This window comes from Labrus mixtus, chromosome 20 (assembly GCF_963584025.1).
Source record: "Labrus mixtus chromosome 20, fLabMix1.1, whole genome shotgun sequence".
Classification (NCBI taxonomy): domain Eukaryota; kingdom Metazoa; phylum Chordata; class Actinopteri; order Labriformes; family Labridae; genus Labrus; species Labrus mixtus.
The window spans coordinates 1526017-1541109 of NC_083631.1; the positions used below are offsets into that span (position 1 = coordinate 1526017).

General features: G+C 41.5%; 1 protein-coding gene across 4 annotated transcripts in view; it reads right to left on the reverse strand.

Moving 5' to 3' along the window:
- Positions 1 to 1254: 1254 nt before the first annotated feature.
- LOC132954724 (dedicator of cytokinesis protein 7-like) overlaps positions 1255 to 15093 on the reverse strand; it is a 31611-nt gene continuing 17772 nt past the window's right edge. For 3 of the 4 annotated variants that reach the window (XM_061027372.1, XM_061027371.1, XM_061027370.1), the window contains 24 exons: positions 14384 to 14497; positions 14109 to 14279; positions 13876 to 14015; positions 12233 to 12402; positions 11968 to 12119; positions 11490 to 11672; positions 11089 to 11215; positions 10893 to 10977; positions 10645 to 10741; positions 10397 to 10531; positions 8710 to 8862; positions 8401 to 8559; positions 8213 to 8313; positions 7939 to 8131; positions 6583 to 6726; positions 5620 to 5751; positions 5485 to 5499; positions 4848 to 4973; positions 4661 to 4750; positions 4218 to 4454; positions 3973 to 4116; positions 3351 to 3457; positions 3081 to 3254; positions 1255 to 2497 (listed from right to left, as the gene is read on the reverse strand). In XM_061027372.1, the coding sequence (XP_060883355.1) occupies positions 2455 to 2497; positions 3081 to 3254; positions 3351 to 3457; positions 3973 to 4116; positions 4218 to 4454; positions 4661 to 4750; positions 4848 to 4973; positions 5485 to 5499; positions 5620 to 5751; positions 6583 to 6726; positions 7939 to 8131; positions 8213 to 8313; positions 8401 to 8559; positions 8710 to 8862; positions 10397 to 10531; positions 10645 to 10741; positions 10893 to 10977; positions 11089 to 11215; positions 11490 to 11672; positions 11968 to 12119; positions 12233 to 12402; positions 13876 to 14015; positions 14109 to 14279; positions 14384 to 14497 (3192 nt within the window). In that variant the 3' untranslated portion in view covers positions 1255 to 2454. Of the gene's footprint in view, positions 2498 to 3080; positions 3255 to 3350; positions 3458 to 3972; positions 4117 to 4217; positions 4455 to 4660; positions 4751 to 4847; positions 4981 to 5368; positions 5500 to 5619; positions 5752 to 6582; positions 6727 to 7938; positions 8132 to 8212; positions 8314 to 8400; positions 8560 to 8709; positions 8863 to 10396; positions 10532 to 10644; positions 10742 to 10892; positions 10978 to 11088; positions 11216 to 11489; positions 11673 to 11967; positions 12120 to 12232; positions 12403 to 13875; positions 14016 to 14108; positions 14280 to 14383; positions 14498 to 15093 lie in introns of those variants that run through there. The other variant, XM_061027374.1, reaches the window with a different exon arrangement.

Genomic DNA, 15093 nt, shown 5'->3' on the forward strand with positions numbered 1-15093 from the left:
CTTTTTGCGTTTCTGCGCTGCTTCCTGTTCAGCCTCCTGCTTCATTTTTTTCTGGATGAACTCTGCGTTTTTAATGTCAGCCAGCTTCTCCTCCTCCATCCTCTGCTTCTTGGCGAGCATTTTCATTGCATTGATGTGCTTACGCTCTTCGTGCAGACGCTGTTGTGCCTCTCTTTTCTGCTCCAGGGCTTTGAGGTCCTCCAGTTTCCATTTCTTCTCTCTCTCTTGTAAGTTCTGTCCCTCCTGTCTTTTCATCTCATTCTGCACCTGCTTGTCCTGAATGTTTTGTGATGACTCTTCGGAAGGATTTGACTTTCCACGTTTGTCGAGCATGATTTTGTTTCCAAACAGGGATTCAAACATTCCACTCCCAGAGTTGCTGTGATTGGGTAATTACATGCAAGCTAATCCTGATTGGTTGTTTGATTGAGACCTGGGTCTGTAATGAAGTGAATACAAAACAGCAATAATAATAATAATACATTTTATTTATAATAAAATGTATTGTCAAATACAATGACAAAAGACACCCATTAATTCAGAGAAACATTTCTATTTAATATTGTTGGTGACATGCAATGATCTACGTTTAAATGTGATTTTAGTAACCAAGTTTAAATGAAATAATGTCACATTTTGTAGTTCTAACTTGAGTCTGAGCACAGCTGCTGTGTGCGGCAAATACCTTTGCAGCCTCTTTTCAACAAGAAACACATGCAACGTTCCAGTGGTATCAACTGCAGTTGTGGAAATCTTGTGGAAGTATTTTCAAATCAGATAAAAACCAATATATCCAAGGCCCGTGTTCACCTAACTTTTTTCTGAGCGCCAGCATCTTTGTTCAATTGTTTTCAATGAGTAGAAAGCGCCAGAATCCTTGTTCCCGAGTGCTCCGCCTTTTTAGTGCGGCCTCTCTGAGCGCTTGAGTTGAAAATCAATTAACTTGTTCAGAATGGCCCTGTTCACATCACCGTGGCGCTCTTTTCCAAATGTATAATCCCCGTAGTTTTGCCCTTTACGGATCATGTCTTGTATATCCTTTGCTCTGTGTCTGATGGGGAAACAAATGATCTAAAATTAAAAACATGCAGTAAAAAGTAATGGAGCAGCATTGGTCATACAGCGGCCGTTGTCAACAGACTGTTTTCATAGAGACAGGACAGACGTGCAGCACTTTTCTTCTCAGCGCACAAACGCTTCACGACCAGAGGGCAGGGACATTTTGATAGAAGGCAGTAAAAAAAACAGTCGAAATAAATAAAACATGTTTAATGTGTAAAAAAGGTTTCCAGACTTGTAAAATAACAACAGTTCATATATTTTAGTTACAGTGTTAATGTGCTGCAGTTTGTTTTCAATAGTGCAATATAAAAGATACAGTGGTTGGAAATTAGCATTAGCTACAATTGATATAAATCTTCAACAATCGATGTGTTGGAAACATTTCTTGGAGTGCTTTCTGACAGCAGTTCAGTCAAAGACAAGAGAAGACTTGTCTTACACAACACAGGCATTCTGTACTGTTATCAGACTGTACTGCAGGGTGATGGTATTCATCACAGTTTGAAAATGTATGTGTGAGTAAGTGAGATGGCCTGGTTATGAGCAGTGCTTTTATGCTTAACATCTCATGTGACTGCAGTGCATTACAAGATCATTTCACAGTTTAAAAACACAGCTAAACATCCCATCCTGCAATAATCCTTCCGCTCAAAAACTGCCACTAACAACATGTCCTGGGCTTCAGCTTGGACATTATGTCCTTTCACTATGATGATTTCCTATAACCCAAGATGGGCAGGCAAACATGATAACAAGAGGAATAAGGAATGTCAGTTATTTGGTCGTTTGGTCTGTTGATAAAAAGAAAATCTCCCTGGTGCTAATTCTGAGTAAGTCTGGCAGTGACTTCTACAAGGCATAGTTTAGAAAAGAAAAAATCTTGTTCAAATGAAATACAATTAAGGCCATGACACAATACACACACTACAGCATCTTCAAAAGCAAGACAGTTGAAGAAAGAGAAAATAAACACACTCACTAATAAACCTCCCAAATGATTAGGCTGCAAAATTGTGTTTGGTAGCTCTATTCCAGTAAAAATGTCACGTAAACGCTTTAAACGCTGACCTGTAGTAGATTGCTCCTTGTTGAATTGAACAATTAAATCAACTTTCAGTAAAAAAAACAGCCATTGGTTTCTGCTACAGAGTTGTGACAGTCATGGTGATTGGGGGAGATGAAGCATGGCAAAAAAATAAGGAAGGGGTGTGTGTGTGTCTTTACTTGTGTGTGATGGGGGAAAATATCATGACAGGTTGACAAGTTAGAGAAGGAAGAGGATGGTACTTGTGTGCTTGTGACAATTGATGTGTAATGCTGTGTTGGGGGGTTGGAGCGGAGCAGGGTGGTGGTGGGGGGCTTTTCATGTGTTGTAATCCAGTCTGCTGCCCCTCAGCAGTCAACTCTGCGGAGACTGGATCTACTGTAGGAGTTCCTGTAAGAAAAAAAAAAAAAAAAACAATGACAAACAACTTCTTGAAAAAGAAATCTTAAAATTTGAATTTGAATGATCTTTTTCAGTAACAGCATGCTAATATATCACGGTATGAATGAGCATATGAACACATATTCACACACTAAGGACCCCCCTTCTTGGGGGCCAGAGTCAAAGCCCGAGACAAAGAGAAAGAGACGTGCTTCAGGCAAGCACACCCTCTTCATGTTGTTATTCACTGAGAATACACGTTTACATGATTGTTGTGCCACAATTCACTTTAATTGAAATTGTGAAAGTTTTGTGTTGGTTAGACATCATTGCAGGGCAGTATAGAATTTGCAGTAATTGGTTGAATTTGCTGTAGTAGTAACGATCACAACGTTGCATATTCCTGGAGGGACTGGTAAACGGCACATCATCAGGAGTAACTTTGTTTTAATTATTCTATTCTGTTTGAGGTTTCTTTCAGTCTCTTGAGTATGATCAAAGTTAGGTTTTAAGTAGCTCTATTGGTGGTTCGATGGTTAAGGAGAAGCAGCAGGTGCCTGCAGGTGTGTACTTGTTTCATGTCTTAAATTACCGTTGAGTTTGCGTCGTCTGTGCAGGCAGGGTTCTGTACAGCTGGGGGATCTTGCGGTTAATGAGAGGACCCAGAGCTTCTTTCAGTTTGTTGTAGTTCCTCTCCATCTCTCTGTGGTACTCCTTCTGATCTGGTCCAATCAGGGTTTTATTCTTCCTCAGGGCGTCCTCACACCTGCGTGCAAAAGGGGCAGAAAAGACACAGGGTGCTTGGGCTTTGTCTAATGTGTTACACAGCAGTCTGCATCTGGATTTTAGAGTGTGTAATCACCTCTTAGTGAAATCTTTAAAGCACAGGCGCAGTTTGTTGTGATGGCGAAACAGCTTTGGGTCATCGGGAATGTCGGACAGAAAGACCTGCGCCACCTCGAGGGGACCCTGTGATGGGGGAGGGAAACATGGTTATTTACCTGCTTAGGAATGACATCTTGAAAATCTTACCCGGACATCAGAACCCTTTTAGACGGGATTACTATTCTAGGTGGCTTTGAGCTTTTGACACTTAAAGGTGCACTCTGGAGTTTTGGTAGAGAAATGTGAAAGTTTGAGAAATTGACAGATTTGGTGGTTTATGATCATAACTCTATACACAAACCTTTCTCAGAGGAAATGTTGGTCCCTGGAACACTGTTTGAAGATTAAATGCAATGTGGGAAGTTGTGGTGGGGGGGCCCGAAACAGTGAAAACGAAACTCTCCTGGTAGCTTTTAAGCTCTAAACAGTGTTCCAGGGACCAATTTTTTCCTTTTGATTTAGTTTCTGTATTTAGTTCAGAAAATATAGCATAGAATTGTTTCACTTCTTCAACTTTCAAATTTTACTACCAAATGTACATAGTGCACCTTAAAAAGCAGGATGGTTATACATCATCAACTGCAAGTCTTAACAAGCACCTGGTTGACCGTGGTGCCCACACAGCCCTGCAGGACCATCTGCAGCATCTTTGAGTCCGAAGGGTCTTGGTTTGTAGCAAAGGCAAGCTCCTGAGTTTTCTTCTGCATGTCCTCAATGGCTACCTCCATGGGGACAAGAATGATCTAGAGAACAAAAGACATAAAAAAAAGTTCAGATTTCCCCCTCCTTCTCACTATATTCATATAAGGACTGATTTAAATCCCCCCCTGGGAAAGACACCCACCTCCTCCTTGTGGATAACATTGATGCGTGTCTTGATGTAAGGGAAGGCATGAGATGTTGTCAGGATGGTTTTGCGTTTGTACTGCTCGTTCAGGTCGCCGTGAGCTCGGCCGTCCAGTGTGAAGGGAGTACAGTACATGAAGGTACGCAGGTTGTAGTTCTTGTCAAAGTAGGTGATCCGTTCCTTTAGCTCATACGTGTCAAAGAAGGGTTCCACGTATGTGATCTGGAGGTAGGCCTGAACAAGAACAAACCGTTATCAATCGTTCAATCCTTTTGTAAAATCCACACTGATATATCATTACACTGCATGAAACACAGATTATCAGTCCTGTGAATGCCCGGGAATTCCCAAGATTCCTGGCAGTTAATGGCAATTTACCACAAAGTTTGCCTGTGCTGATAATAAGTCACATAGTGTATAGTGTGTAATGATCTTGTTACCTTGTTTGGATCCATTTTGTTTTTGTCTACTGGGTTCGAGTCCTTTATTATTTCAACCACATCATCCCCAAATCTCTCGGAGTAGAACTCCTGTGTAACAAAAAGGTTGAGCTTAAAAAAGGTGTTCCTCATAGTTATGGTAACCAACGACACCTTTATGAGTATTCATGAGTAAATGCTGACATGCCTCTAGTCTGTGGGAGATCTCTGCTAATTTGGTGATCGATGGCTCCTTGTAGACGAATTCTTGTTCATCGAGGTCTCCGAACCGGCAGCCGTAGAAACCCACCCGGAAGTAGGTTCCAAACATTCTCTAATCACTACAAAGACAACACAAAGGCATGATTTAAGAGTGCAGAGATTGAGAGAATTTAAATCAGCTCACTTTAAAGATATAGTGAACACAATACATATTGACTAAGAAAGATTAGAAAAGATGTACAAAAACATATTAGTGAATGGCAATGAATTCATCCCCTCATCTAAAAATGAGATTTGTGCTCTTTGTGGTTCATTATATGTTCTTCGTAAAAGAGGATCACATCAAGACTTTAATGATATAAAGGATAAACTGACTTATTTCATGCCAGCTGACGAAATATTAAGTCATTAAAAAAAGAAAAAAGGGGCACATGTGTCCGTTTTCTATAGACAGGGCTAAGGACATAACTTTGTCAAAGTTTGAAATATATTTTTAAAATCACTCACCAGTGACACGTCATTCATACAGCACGAGAGAGGAGGACAAGAAAGAATGTCAATACAAAATAAAACAATGTGTTAAAATTAATTTTAGCCTCAGGAATAAGAGATGAACTCATTACCTCCCATCCTGAACTCTAGAGGAGACAAAAAAAGAAAAGAAGTATTAAAGGAGGAATCAAGAACACAGCTCATTTTAAACGACACGATCAGCCCAGTGAATTTCTGGAGGATATATGATCTAACGTTCCACTCACTTGGTTGTAGACTTTGTTGAAGGCATCCTGCAGCTTTCCATGGACAGTAGCCAGTTTTTTGAAGTCCCTGTTGGCTTCATGGATGGGCAGTAGGATCTTGTACACTTCATTTATGGCTTCATACATGGCAGCCTGAAGTTACAGCACAATAAAAGTTTTTTTTACATACTACAAAATCAAGATTTCTTCAGTCATGTACCGTAAAATCCGGAATATAAGTCGCACCGGTATGCAAGACTTCTGTTTTGAAGGTCTCTTAGAGAGAAAAAAAACTGTTTTCCTGCGTGACGATTTATATTGTGTTCAGTGATGTCTACAATGTGCAGTTTCTGTGCAGCTGTGTCGCTCTTAAAGTCCCGTCTTTTTTCACGTTCGGGAGTTTGCGCTCCTACTAGCTACAGTACGGTAGTTGAGCTCTCAGCCTGCAGGGAAAGTTGTGAAGCACAGACTCCTAGCTTGTGAGTCGCGCTGCCCGACACCGCTGGTCACTCTTTAACTTAACTATAGGACTCTTTCAATCAAAAGAGCACTCCACAAGGTTTATTTACGGAACAATATACCACTGTTTTCTGTAAATGCATGATTATGACCTCGTGAGGGAGAAAAGATGTGGAAAAAGTCGTGCAGCCAGCCCAAGACTGTATGTCTGCAGCCTGGTCTGTGTTGCCGTCTTTCCCAGCACAGCGTGCACTCAGCTTTCAATACACAATGAATGGGGATGTGTTTTTAATCACGTCAGGTTGCAGTGATAGGGGCTGCTGCCCCGCTGTAATGACGGTGCATGTTTCAGTATTTTATGCTGGTATATTAGTCGCACCGGTGTATAAGACACAGCCGACTTTTAAGACGAAAAAATAGGTATTAAAAGTGCGTCTTATACACCGGATTTTACGGTAAGTCCTGAATCTTGAGTTTTCTTAAAATGCACTCTGTCATCATGTGTATGGAGAATATGAGTTGTACCATGTAAAATGAGGCAGCTGCTTGCTCCAGGAGGCCCACGAGGCCAGACTCGCTAAAGTACTTCCCGGCACAAATCCCCTCCTCCTCTGGTGACAGGATGTCATCGGACACGGCTGACTCCTCCAGTACATTGGATGAAATATTCTGGCGGGGGGGGAAAAAGTATCAGTATCAGAACAAGCATTTGATCTCTTAGGAATGACAATGAGTCTTGTTGCTCTTCATGTATCATGGTGGCCTTTAAAACAACCTCATATCTCATGTGACTAATCTCCTCGACACACATGCACCCCTGAGAACTTCCAGAAAAGACATGACATACATACGGCACTGCATAGATCCAAGATGGTCGACAAAGTGACAGAGTCCGTCACCATGACAGGTGTTTGTTCAGAAAAGAGTATGAAGCAGCTTCATTCATGCATGAAAGTTGCACTGTTGTACACCAATTGTACGATATAAACGTCATCGGCCAGGCCTGCTCTCTTGTAGTGAATTTCATGAATCACCTGCTGTGTTCTCACATCAGCTCCCACCAGCTTAAAGGGATGATTTTACTTAGGGGTTTTCCGTAAAAAGTCCAGGTGAAGTTGGAATTAAACATTTGGCTGTTTGCTTTCATACATGCAGCTCACCCTGTTTTGTGCATGTGTGAAAACATCATTATACTGCTGCTTAATATATTCTTTAGAAATACGTAGAGTAAAGGCCCTGACCCACCGAGCAGACGGCTAAGAACTAGTGGCGACAAAGGCCGCCTTTGGCATAACCTCACGTCTCGGCCAAAAAGTTGCACTAAAAATACACAGCAAAGACTACAGCCAAAAGCCAACCACCACGTACGATCTGCACATGCTTGAGAGGAAATAACTCTGTGTCATCAGGTGACGGTAGTCCGTTGTTATGATACGACAAGACCATTTTCACACCGCTGTTGCGCACCACTCGTATTATGGGTAGCCTACTAACTGATAAAAAGTTGAATTTGGCACAGGCGTTGTCAAGTCCTTGGTCTTTTTTTATAAAAAAAAAAAAAAGAGGCGGAGGCGACAAATAAGGAGAAATCACACTAATGGGTGAAAGCATGGATACTACAGCGGCATGCTCAAGGGGCTTTCCCGATCTTGTGTTTAGAGCTCGAGATAAATGAAACCTCTGAACAGCCAATTAGAGAGATTCCTCTCACCATCAGCGCCGACCGACGCCGATTCAACATGTCGAAGCGACCAAAACAGGGCCGACAGAGGCAAAGGGGCAGCGACGGAGCCGGACACACTGCAAAAACTCACTGATGACTGACGGTCTCCTTGGTTTGTCAGGGCCTTAAGAGTACCTAAGTTAATACTTTAAACTGACCTGGAAGGTGACACAACCAATTGGCAGGTAGCGGCAGTCCTCCAGCATGTTGAGGTATTCAGCCACCAGAGCTGCGCTGTGGACCAGACAGTGGGCAGCTTCAGCGTGGTTTCCTCTCTCACTGTGTTTTCCTGCCATGTTCTGGAGCCATGTCAGACGTAAGTCAGGGGAGTTCTGGTAGCCCTTTGCAATCCTGGAAAAAGAAGTGAATATCAGATATTTAAGTCGTGAACTTAAATATGGTATTCTTCTTGATCAATGTGCATCATAGTACCTATACATGAGGTCAATGAGCATCTCTGGATCTTGCTGATGCTCTTTCATCTTGACAGTGTCCGTAAGAATCATATGCAGGTTGAACACCAGATCTTGAACCTGCAGTTTTAAAAGTGTAACACAGCAGGTAATTTAAGTGTAATTCCATCTAGCAGCGTGAATCTTTGTGCTAAGGCTGATACCCACCTGCTCAGGGAAAGGCGTGTCGCGCAGCTCCAGGTCCTCTTCAGCGTAGGTCAGAATCGTCTTGAGTGAGTGACGAAGATGATCCTCGTTGAAATTTTGGGACATTCCCACCAGAGACGAGAGGGACATGGTGACCTGCATCTTCACTCGAGCAAAGTTCTGTTCATTGGGCAATAAAAGGACAGATTGTGACTAACAATATTAATGCAGCATGCTTGTTCATACATCCTGTCCTTAACAATGTATGTACTGGTTAATCCCTGGTTAAAACAAGGCCATTGAAAAAAACAAAAGAGCGTCTAGACTTACATTTCCAATCTCAAAGTTCTGCCTCATGAGCAGATAAAGAGAGGCAGAGGCATGACTTCTGACAGAGCCAACGCTGCTACTGCAGTGACGCAGGAGACGCAGGCACAGGTCTGCACAAAGCTCCGTGTCCTCTTCAAACAGCATCTCTGGAAACTGGTACACACACAACAAAAACACGTTTTCACTTCATACTGCTTTCTGGGATGATTATCAATTCATTTGTGTTTTTATCATTCTTTGTACAATTACTGAACACAGAAGCAGAGTATAGAAAGAAGACATGTGCACATAAAAGTATTGTTTTTGTAGAGTTACAAAGAGTGTTTGAGACAATGATTAAACACGGTTAAATGATGGCATTGACAAGCTGCATTCAATAAAAAATACATTAAACAAAGAGTTCAAACAGCCTCCCTTCAGGTGCCTCTGTACTTACCTTCAGTTTAGAGCTCACATTCCTTTATCTGGTGCTGAGATGCTTCTTTAAGCTGATTTTTGACACTTTTTCTTTGTCTTTTTGTTTTTGATCATTAGTCATTTTTTTATACTACATCATCCGATCAAACTCTTCCCTCTGATGCTTCACCTCGATCGACTCAGTTTGTTAGGTTGTATTAAGTAAATGAAGAAATACAGTGGAACACCTCTACCTAATTAGCATCTGAGTTTATAATGTGAATTTGCTTATACATGGAGGAGGCTCGTGAAGGTATTAAACAATTACAAAAGAAAAAGATTATAAATCTTTCATTAGCCTATTATTTGTTATTCTTTAGGCAACATAAGGACAGAGACAAACCTTAAAGACTTCTTTTTTTGTCCATTCATGGTCAACTATGTTATCATTACAGACAAAACTTCCAAAAGCATGCATGTGTCTATGTCTTCAGTGCTGAATTGTTTGGTTCACTTGTGCTCCATAGTGGATCCTGGCACTGTCTGATATCTGGTCTAGTACATCTACACCTAATACTCTCCTCTACAGGTATACGGGTTATAAACATGTTTTTTTAATGTTTTATTATTTATTGTATAAATAAATAAAGTTGTCATATCCAAGTTGTGTTAACTCTTTTGTTGTCACCCACTGTTTATCTGATGCACAATCACTGAAGAGGACAGATTACAGATCAGATGTGGAAAGATGCTTTAAAACTGCATATTAAACATGAACTATACAAACACATGCAGCTGTGTAACATGTACTATGATCAAATAAATGTATACCTTACAAGCCTTATTAACCATTTATTAAGTGTTACCAACATCTGTTGGGACTTTATGATAACCATCCTGATAATGTTTAGTACCCTGTGTGAACCTTGAAGAGTGAAATTATCTGGTCAGTCTCTCTATGTCGTATTTACAGATCCTACCCCCCTCCCCCCTTTGTCAGGATGCTTTTTTAATGTCCTACATGAAGCACTTTCAATCACTTTGTTGCTGAAATGTGCTAAATAAATAAACTTCTCTTGCTTTGAATAAAAACGGTTTCTTCCAGATAATTTGGTCATCATAAACAAAATTGGGCCCAAAATCTTCTCGTGTGTAGCCATGAACTGAACATGAGAAACCAGTTTATCTAATATCACTCATCTTAATTGGACTCACTGATTAATATACAAAGATGGTAAAAAAAAATGGATAAAAAACAGGCAAATGTAATAGAAACATTATACTTATTCACCTTATAGACCAGTGCTCTCTGTGTAGTGAAGCAGTGCTGCAGGAAGAGGGCGCTCTGGTTCCCTGCCATGCTGTGGAGGAGAACTCTCAGGACTCCACCCAGGACACTCTCCTTTAGCTCTGATGCCACTACAGTCTGAAACCACAACACAACACAACACAACACAACACATTATAAAAAAGGTCATTCATTCGAGCAGTCAGAGAAAGGCACAACATCTAATATGGTCAGTTAGTTTAAGTCTTCACCTTGACTATAATCTCCAGGGTGTCCAAAACAACCAGAGAGGCTTCAGTGGCTAAGTTTCCATCCACCACAGACTCCTGCTCCATCTCAGCCTTAGTCCTGTAGGAAGTCATATTGCATACTTATCAGTATGACAGTTTAGATGAGATATAGCATGTTCTAAATCTCTACTCTCAAATCTCTAATCTCAAAGTGAACATTTGAATAATGCATTAAAAACATCATTGGGAGCCAAAAGCAAAGTCCATACTTGTCAACTCTGTCTGTATTCTGCCTCCAGTGAGTGACATTCTTCCTCCACCTCACGTTCTCCTGGCTGCCATAAGGACTCCTTTCTGGAACAGTCATCATATTAAACATTTAAACAACTAATAAGAACCTCAAATTAAAATATTTCGACTACTGACACCCACACACACACAGTACTTTTGTCTCATGCTCCTTACCTCTGTGGCGGCGGACCATCTCCTGACGAGCCCCAATAGTTCCCAGTATGGCCTCCTCTAATCGGGCCTTCATGTCCTGGGACTTTTTAAAAGTCAGACTGTTGATCCTCTCTAAAGCTTTCTTCCCCTGCAAACAACATCAACAATCAGAGGACAAAGACATCGAACTACAAATACAAAAACCTGTTGGATCAAAAACTAATAAAAACGGCTAAGGGCATTATAAAAACTTTGAAAAGAAATACACTGTATGCTTCTCAAAAGATCCTAAATAAATTGTTAACGAGTAAAATATCATTGTCATCATGTACTGTAGCTTTTGCATGGCAAAATAAAGAATTGATTTCTAACAGGGTGAATTTGTGATAAATGATTTTAAGAGCTGTGACTTGTTATTGTACCTTGTATTCAAAACAGGAGACACAGAGGTGCAGCAGATCCAGCAGGCGGTTGATTTGCAGCACAGACAAATCAGACAGCCAGCGCTCCAGGAGGGCAGCATCGGCATTCTTGAGCACCCACAGGAAACACACCAGCAGAGTGCGGCTGCACTCAGCAGACAGTGAGCTGGACTGGCGCCCGGCCTAGTGAGGACAAACAAACGAACTCAGTGGGAGCCGTTTAATCTGTTTCAGTACAAAGTGACTGAGAGGACAGAGAGCCACCTACAGGCTTGGAGGAGAAGTTGTACTTATTCAAAAAGCATTTGCATTTCTCTCATTTTGTTCTTTTTCTATGAGTGTTTCTGTGAAGTAACAGATAGGGTGGACTGATCGTCTGTCAGACTGAGGCAGCGGCCTCCCACACAGAAGCGGATCTGTGAACTGTCAGTCTGTAAGGGCCCCGGGGAACAGCCTGACCTCTGCTGCTAACACTCACCACTGTAGGCAGGGTGAATTGGTTGGCTTTGGCATGTGGTAAAGGGGAGCCAGCTATTGCCATGGCAACAGACTGACTGATAGTGTTGCCACCGTCTGGGTCAGCATCGTCAGCGTGGGCTGAGGCATGGCGGACCCTAGCAGGCGAGGAGTCTACAAAGAAATAAGAAAAGCTCTCTCAGGTGCTAGAAAACAAATCAAGCAAATGTGCGTAGGAGTAGGATTCAAAGAACAATACTGACGGGTTGCACATGTATTCTGCTTACCAGTGAAGTCGTGGAGCTGATGCAATGTCTCCATGACGATGGGGACCAGGGGCAAGTAGAGCTGAGCAACGTGGGCTCTGACCTGGGGGTCAGAGTAGCGGGGGTCTGCATCATGGCTGCACAGCAGGGAGTGCACTGCACTAATGGCTTTTTTATGAAGGAAGAAAACCCTGCAGGTATAAATAAAGTACATAAATACAGTAAGTTACTCACTGAGCATATGCTATGCCAGCGTTTCCCACAGCACTTTATAGCTAAGGTGGCTGCCTTGACACATGCCCTCCGCCTTAATTACTTAATTACAAAAAACAACAACAAATGGATTTAAATCATCCTGCGTCTCATGTGAGATCCAACAGCTGTTGAATGCTCCGTTAGGAGACTCCCTGTCTGTGTCATACAGGTATCAGCCTGTTGGTTGCGGGTGACAACAATCAGAAATGCCCTTGAGCAAGGCACCAAACCCCCTCCCCACCATCAGCTCAGGAGCGCCCGCTGTGGGCCGCTCCGTCACTCTGGCTTCTCTCCATTAGTGCATGTCCATAGGATCCTGTTTCTGCATGTGTGTGTTCATGACTTACAGAGTGTAAAAACTGAAATTTCCCCTTGCGGGGATCAATAAAAGTAAATCTTAAATGTATCATCAAATAGCTAACATCCTGCTGTAGTCTGTAGCTGCATACTTAAACTCCGTAACTGAGAGCTGTGTTGGGTTACTGGATGTAACTCCAGTTCTATGATTACATGCATGGCCTCTTAAGGGCTTCTCTATGAGAGTCAACTGTACCCAAATTTTTAAAAGCACTTTCGGATTTTCAAACTAATTAATCCTTTCTGGGAAAACTGAATGACCGTCCTGTTTTTATTTATGCAGATTTTAAGTACAGGTGTGGGATCAAATCGATTGACGCAATAATTTTCATAGATTCTGAACTGATTCAAAACATCCATCTCATCTGCCGTGCTGCTAACATAAGCTAGTTCTCAGTAAGTGGAAGCTTGACCTGACGTATTCAGTATGCAGTGTCTCCAAAACTAAAGTGAAGTACGTCAGGAGAAACTCAAAAGCCTGAGCTCATGTCAAATGCCACCACACAGAGTTAAAATAAATAACAGCCAAAAACCTGCAGGCATCACGTTACTGATCTGCAGAAAAGTCTTAATGGACATTAAAAATAACAAGAACCACGGTCTGCTTGATAAGACCTGCCCTGCAGAGTCACGAGGCTTTAGATTTATGATCAGGTTTTTTGTTCCCTGATAAGCTTCTGATAAAAACTTAGTTAACTGGCTTAATCACACACATTGAATTCATATTAAACTATTCAGCAAGTTCAGCATGAATAAATGTCATCTTTGTTTTAGGTCTTCCTCTGAATCTACACTACAGTATTGCAACATTACAAATATAAAAGCTGCATTATCCTAACACATTTTATAGAACTTTTTAACATCAAATAACAATGTGACACGCATATAATAAAGTGCACAGCAGACTGGAGTAGATCCTAAAAGATAAGAAACCCTTTGTAACAAGTAGGGAATTGATTGTGAATCTGTGAAGTTTTTTGAATTGAACTGTGGCCTTGAATCAAATCGAATTTTGAGATATTAAAAGATTTAGCTCCCCTATAAGGGCTTACCCCTCTCCATCAGGATCAAGGATGAGTGAGAGCTCAGTAAGCAGCAGGCCTGACAGGAAGTGCTGCTGGCGGAAAGGGACAGAGAGCTCAAACATGGTGGCCACTCCCTGGTCCTGTACCATGCTGGAAAACGCTGAACTCTGTGTACACAACAAAAGTTAGGAGGATGAGGATAAGATAGAAGGATAACACATATGAGCTAGTATATTGTATGTTCAAGCCTGCTCTGGTACCTGTGAGGTGGTGGAGGAGGTGGAAGGCGAGGGGGAAGCTGGAGGACTGAGAGTGGAGCACGGCAGGTTCAGGACCACATAGTGCTCGTGGCTGCAGACAATGCGTGTGAAATCCATCCTCAGCGCGTTGAGAGAGCTGGGGTTCTGTGCTGTGTGAAGCTTGTTAGCAATCTGTTTAACACACAAGGTTTTAAATTAGTAAAAACGGTTTAAAAATATACATGGGAGATATGGGATATAAGTTGATTAATTACTCAATAGGAGTCAGTAGGCACCTGTTTGTAGTAAGTGCGAATGAGGTTAAACACAAAGCCCCGGTCCATGAGAGACAGCAGGTCATTCAGGAAGAAGGCCAGACTGTTGTTCAACCGCTCCACAAGCTCCACGTCCTGAGAGAAAGACAAAGACACACAAGCAGAAAGAGAAGGTAGGGAAGGAGCAAGGTAATAATTTTATATTATACAGTTAAAAGAGAGGAACCATTTGTATCCGAGGGAAAACATACATTTTGGCTTTGCCTCGTCATTGTGTTCATTGCAATATCCAACAATGGCCAATAATGATCAAGCTTTTTTTTGCTCCCCTGATGAACTTTTATCTAGCTTCAATTTGGAAAAAAACCCTGTTGATATCTCTTTGCTTAGGTATTTGACTTCTGATGAAAAACTGAATCATTCTTTCTTTTAACAATCAAATATATTTAAGGATTAAGCTCACTGTGAAGCTTTGCTGTGGAAAATGTCAACAAAGGCTGCTTCAACAATGTGCTGCAAGTCACTTCCCTTTTACACCTACCCTATGAGAGTGGTTACTAGTATTAAAAATGGCTTCATGTAAAGTATCAATCGTGCTGCTGATGGTTTATTTGGTCTGTCATAAGAAGGTTAAAACTCCTTACAGGAGCTTTAAGACATCTTTTAACTTGATAACATTTTAGAACCTCTCCCACCTCTCATCTTCTGTAAGTCAATATTGTGTTAATTGA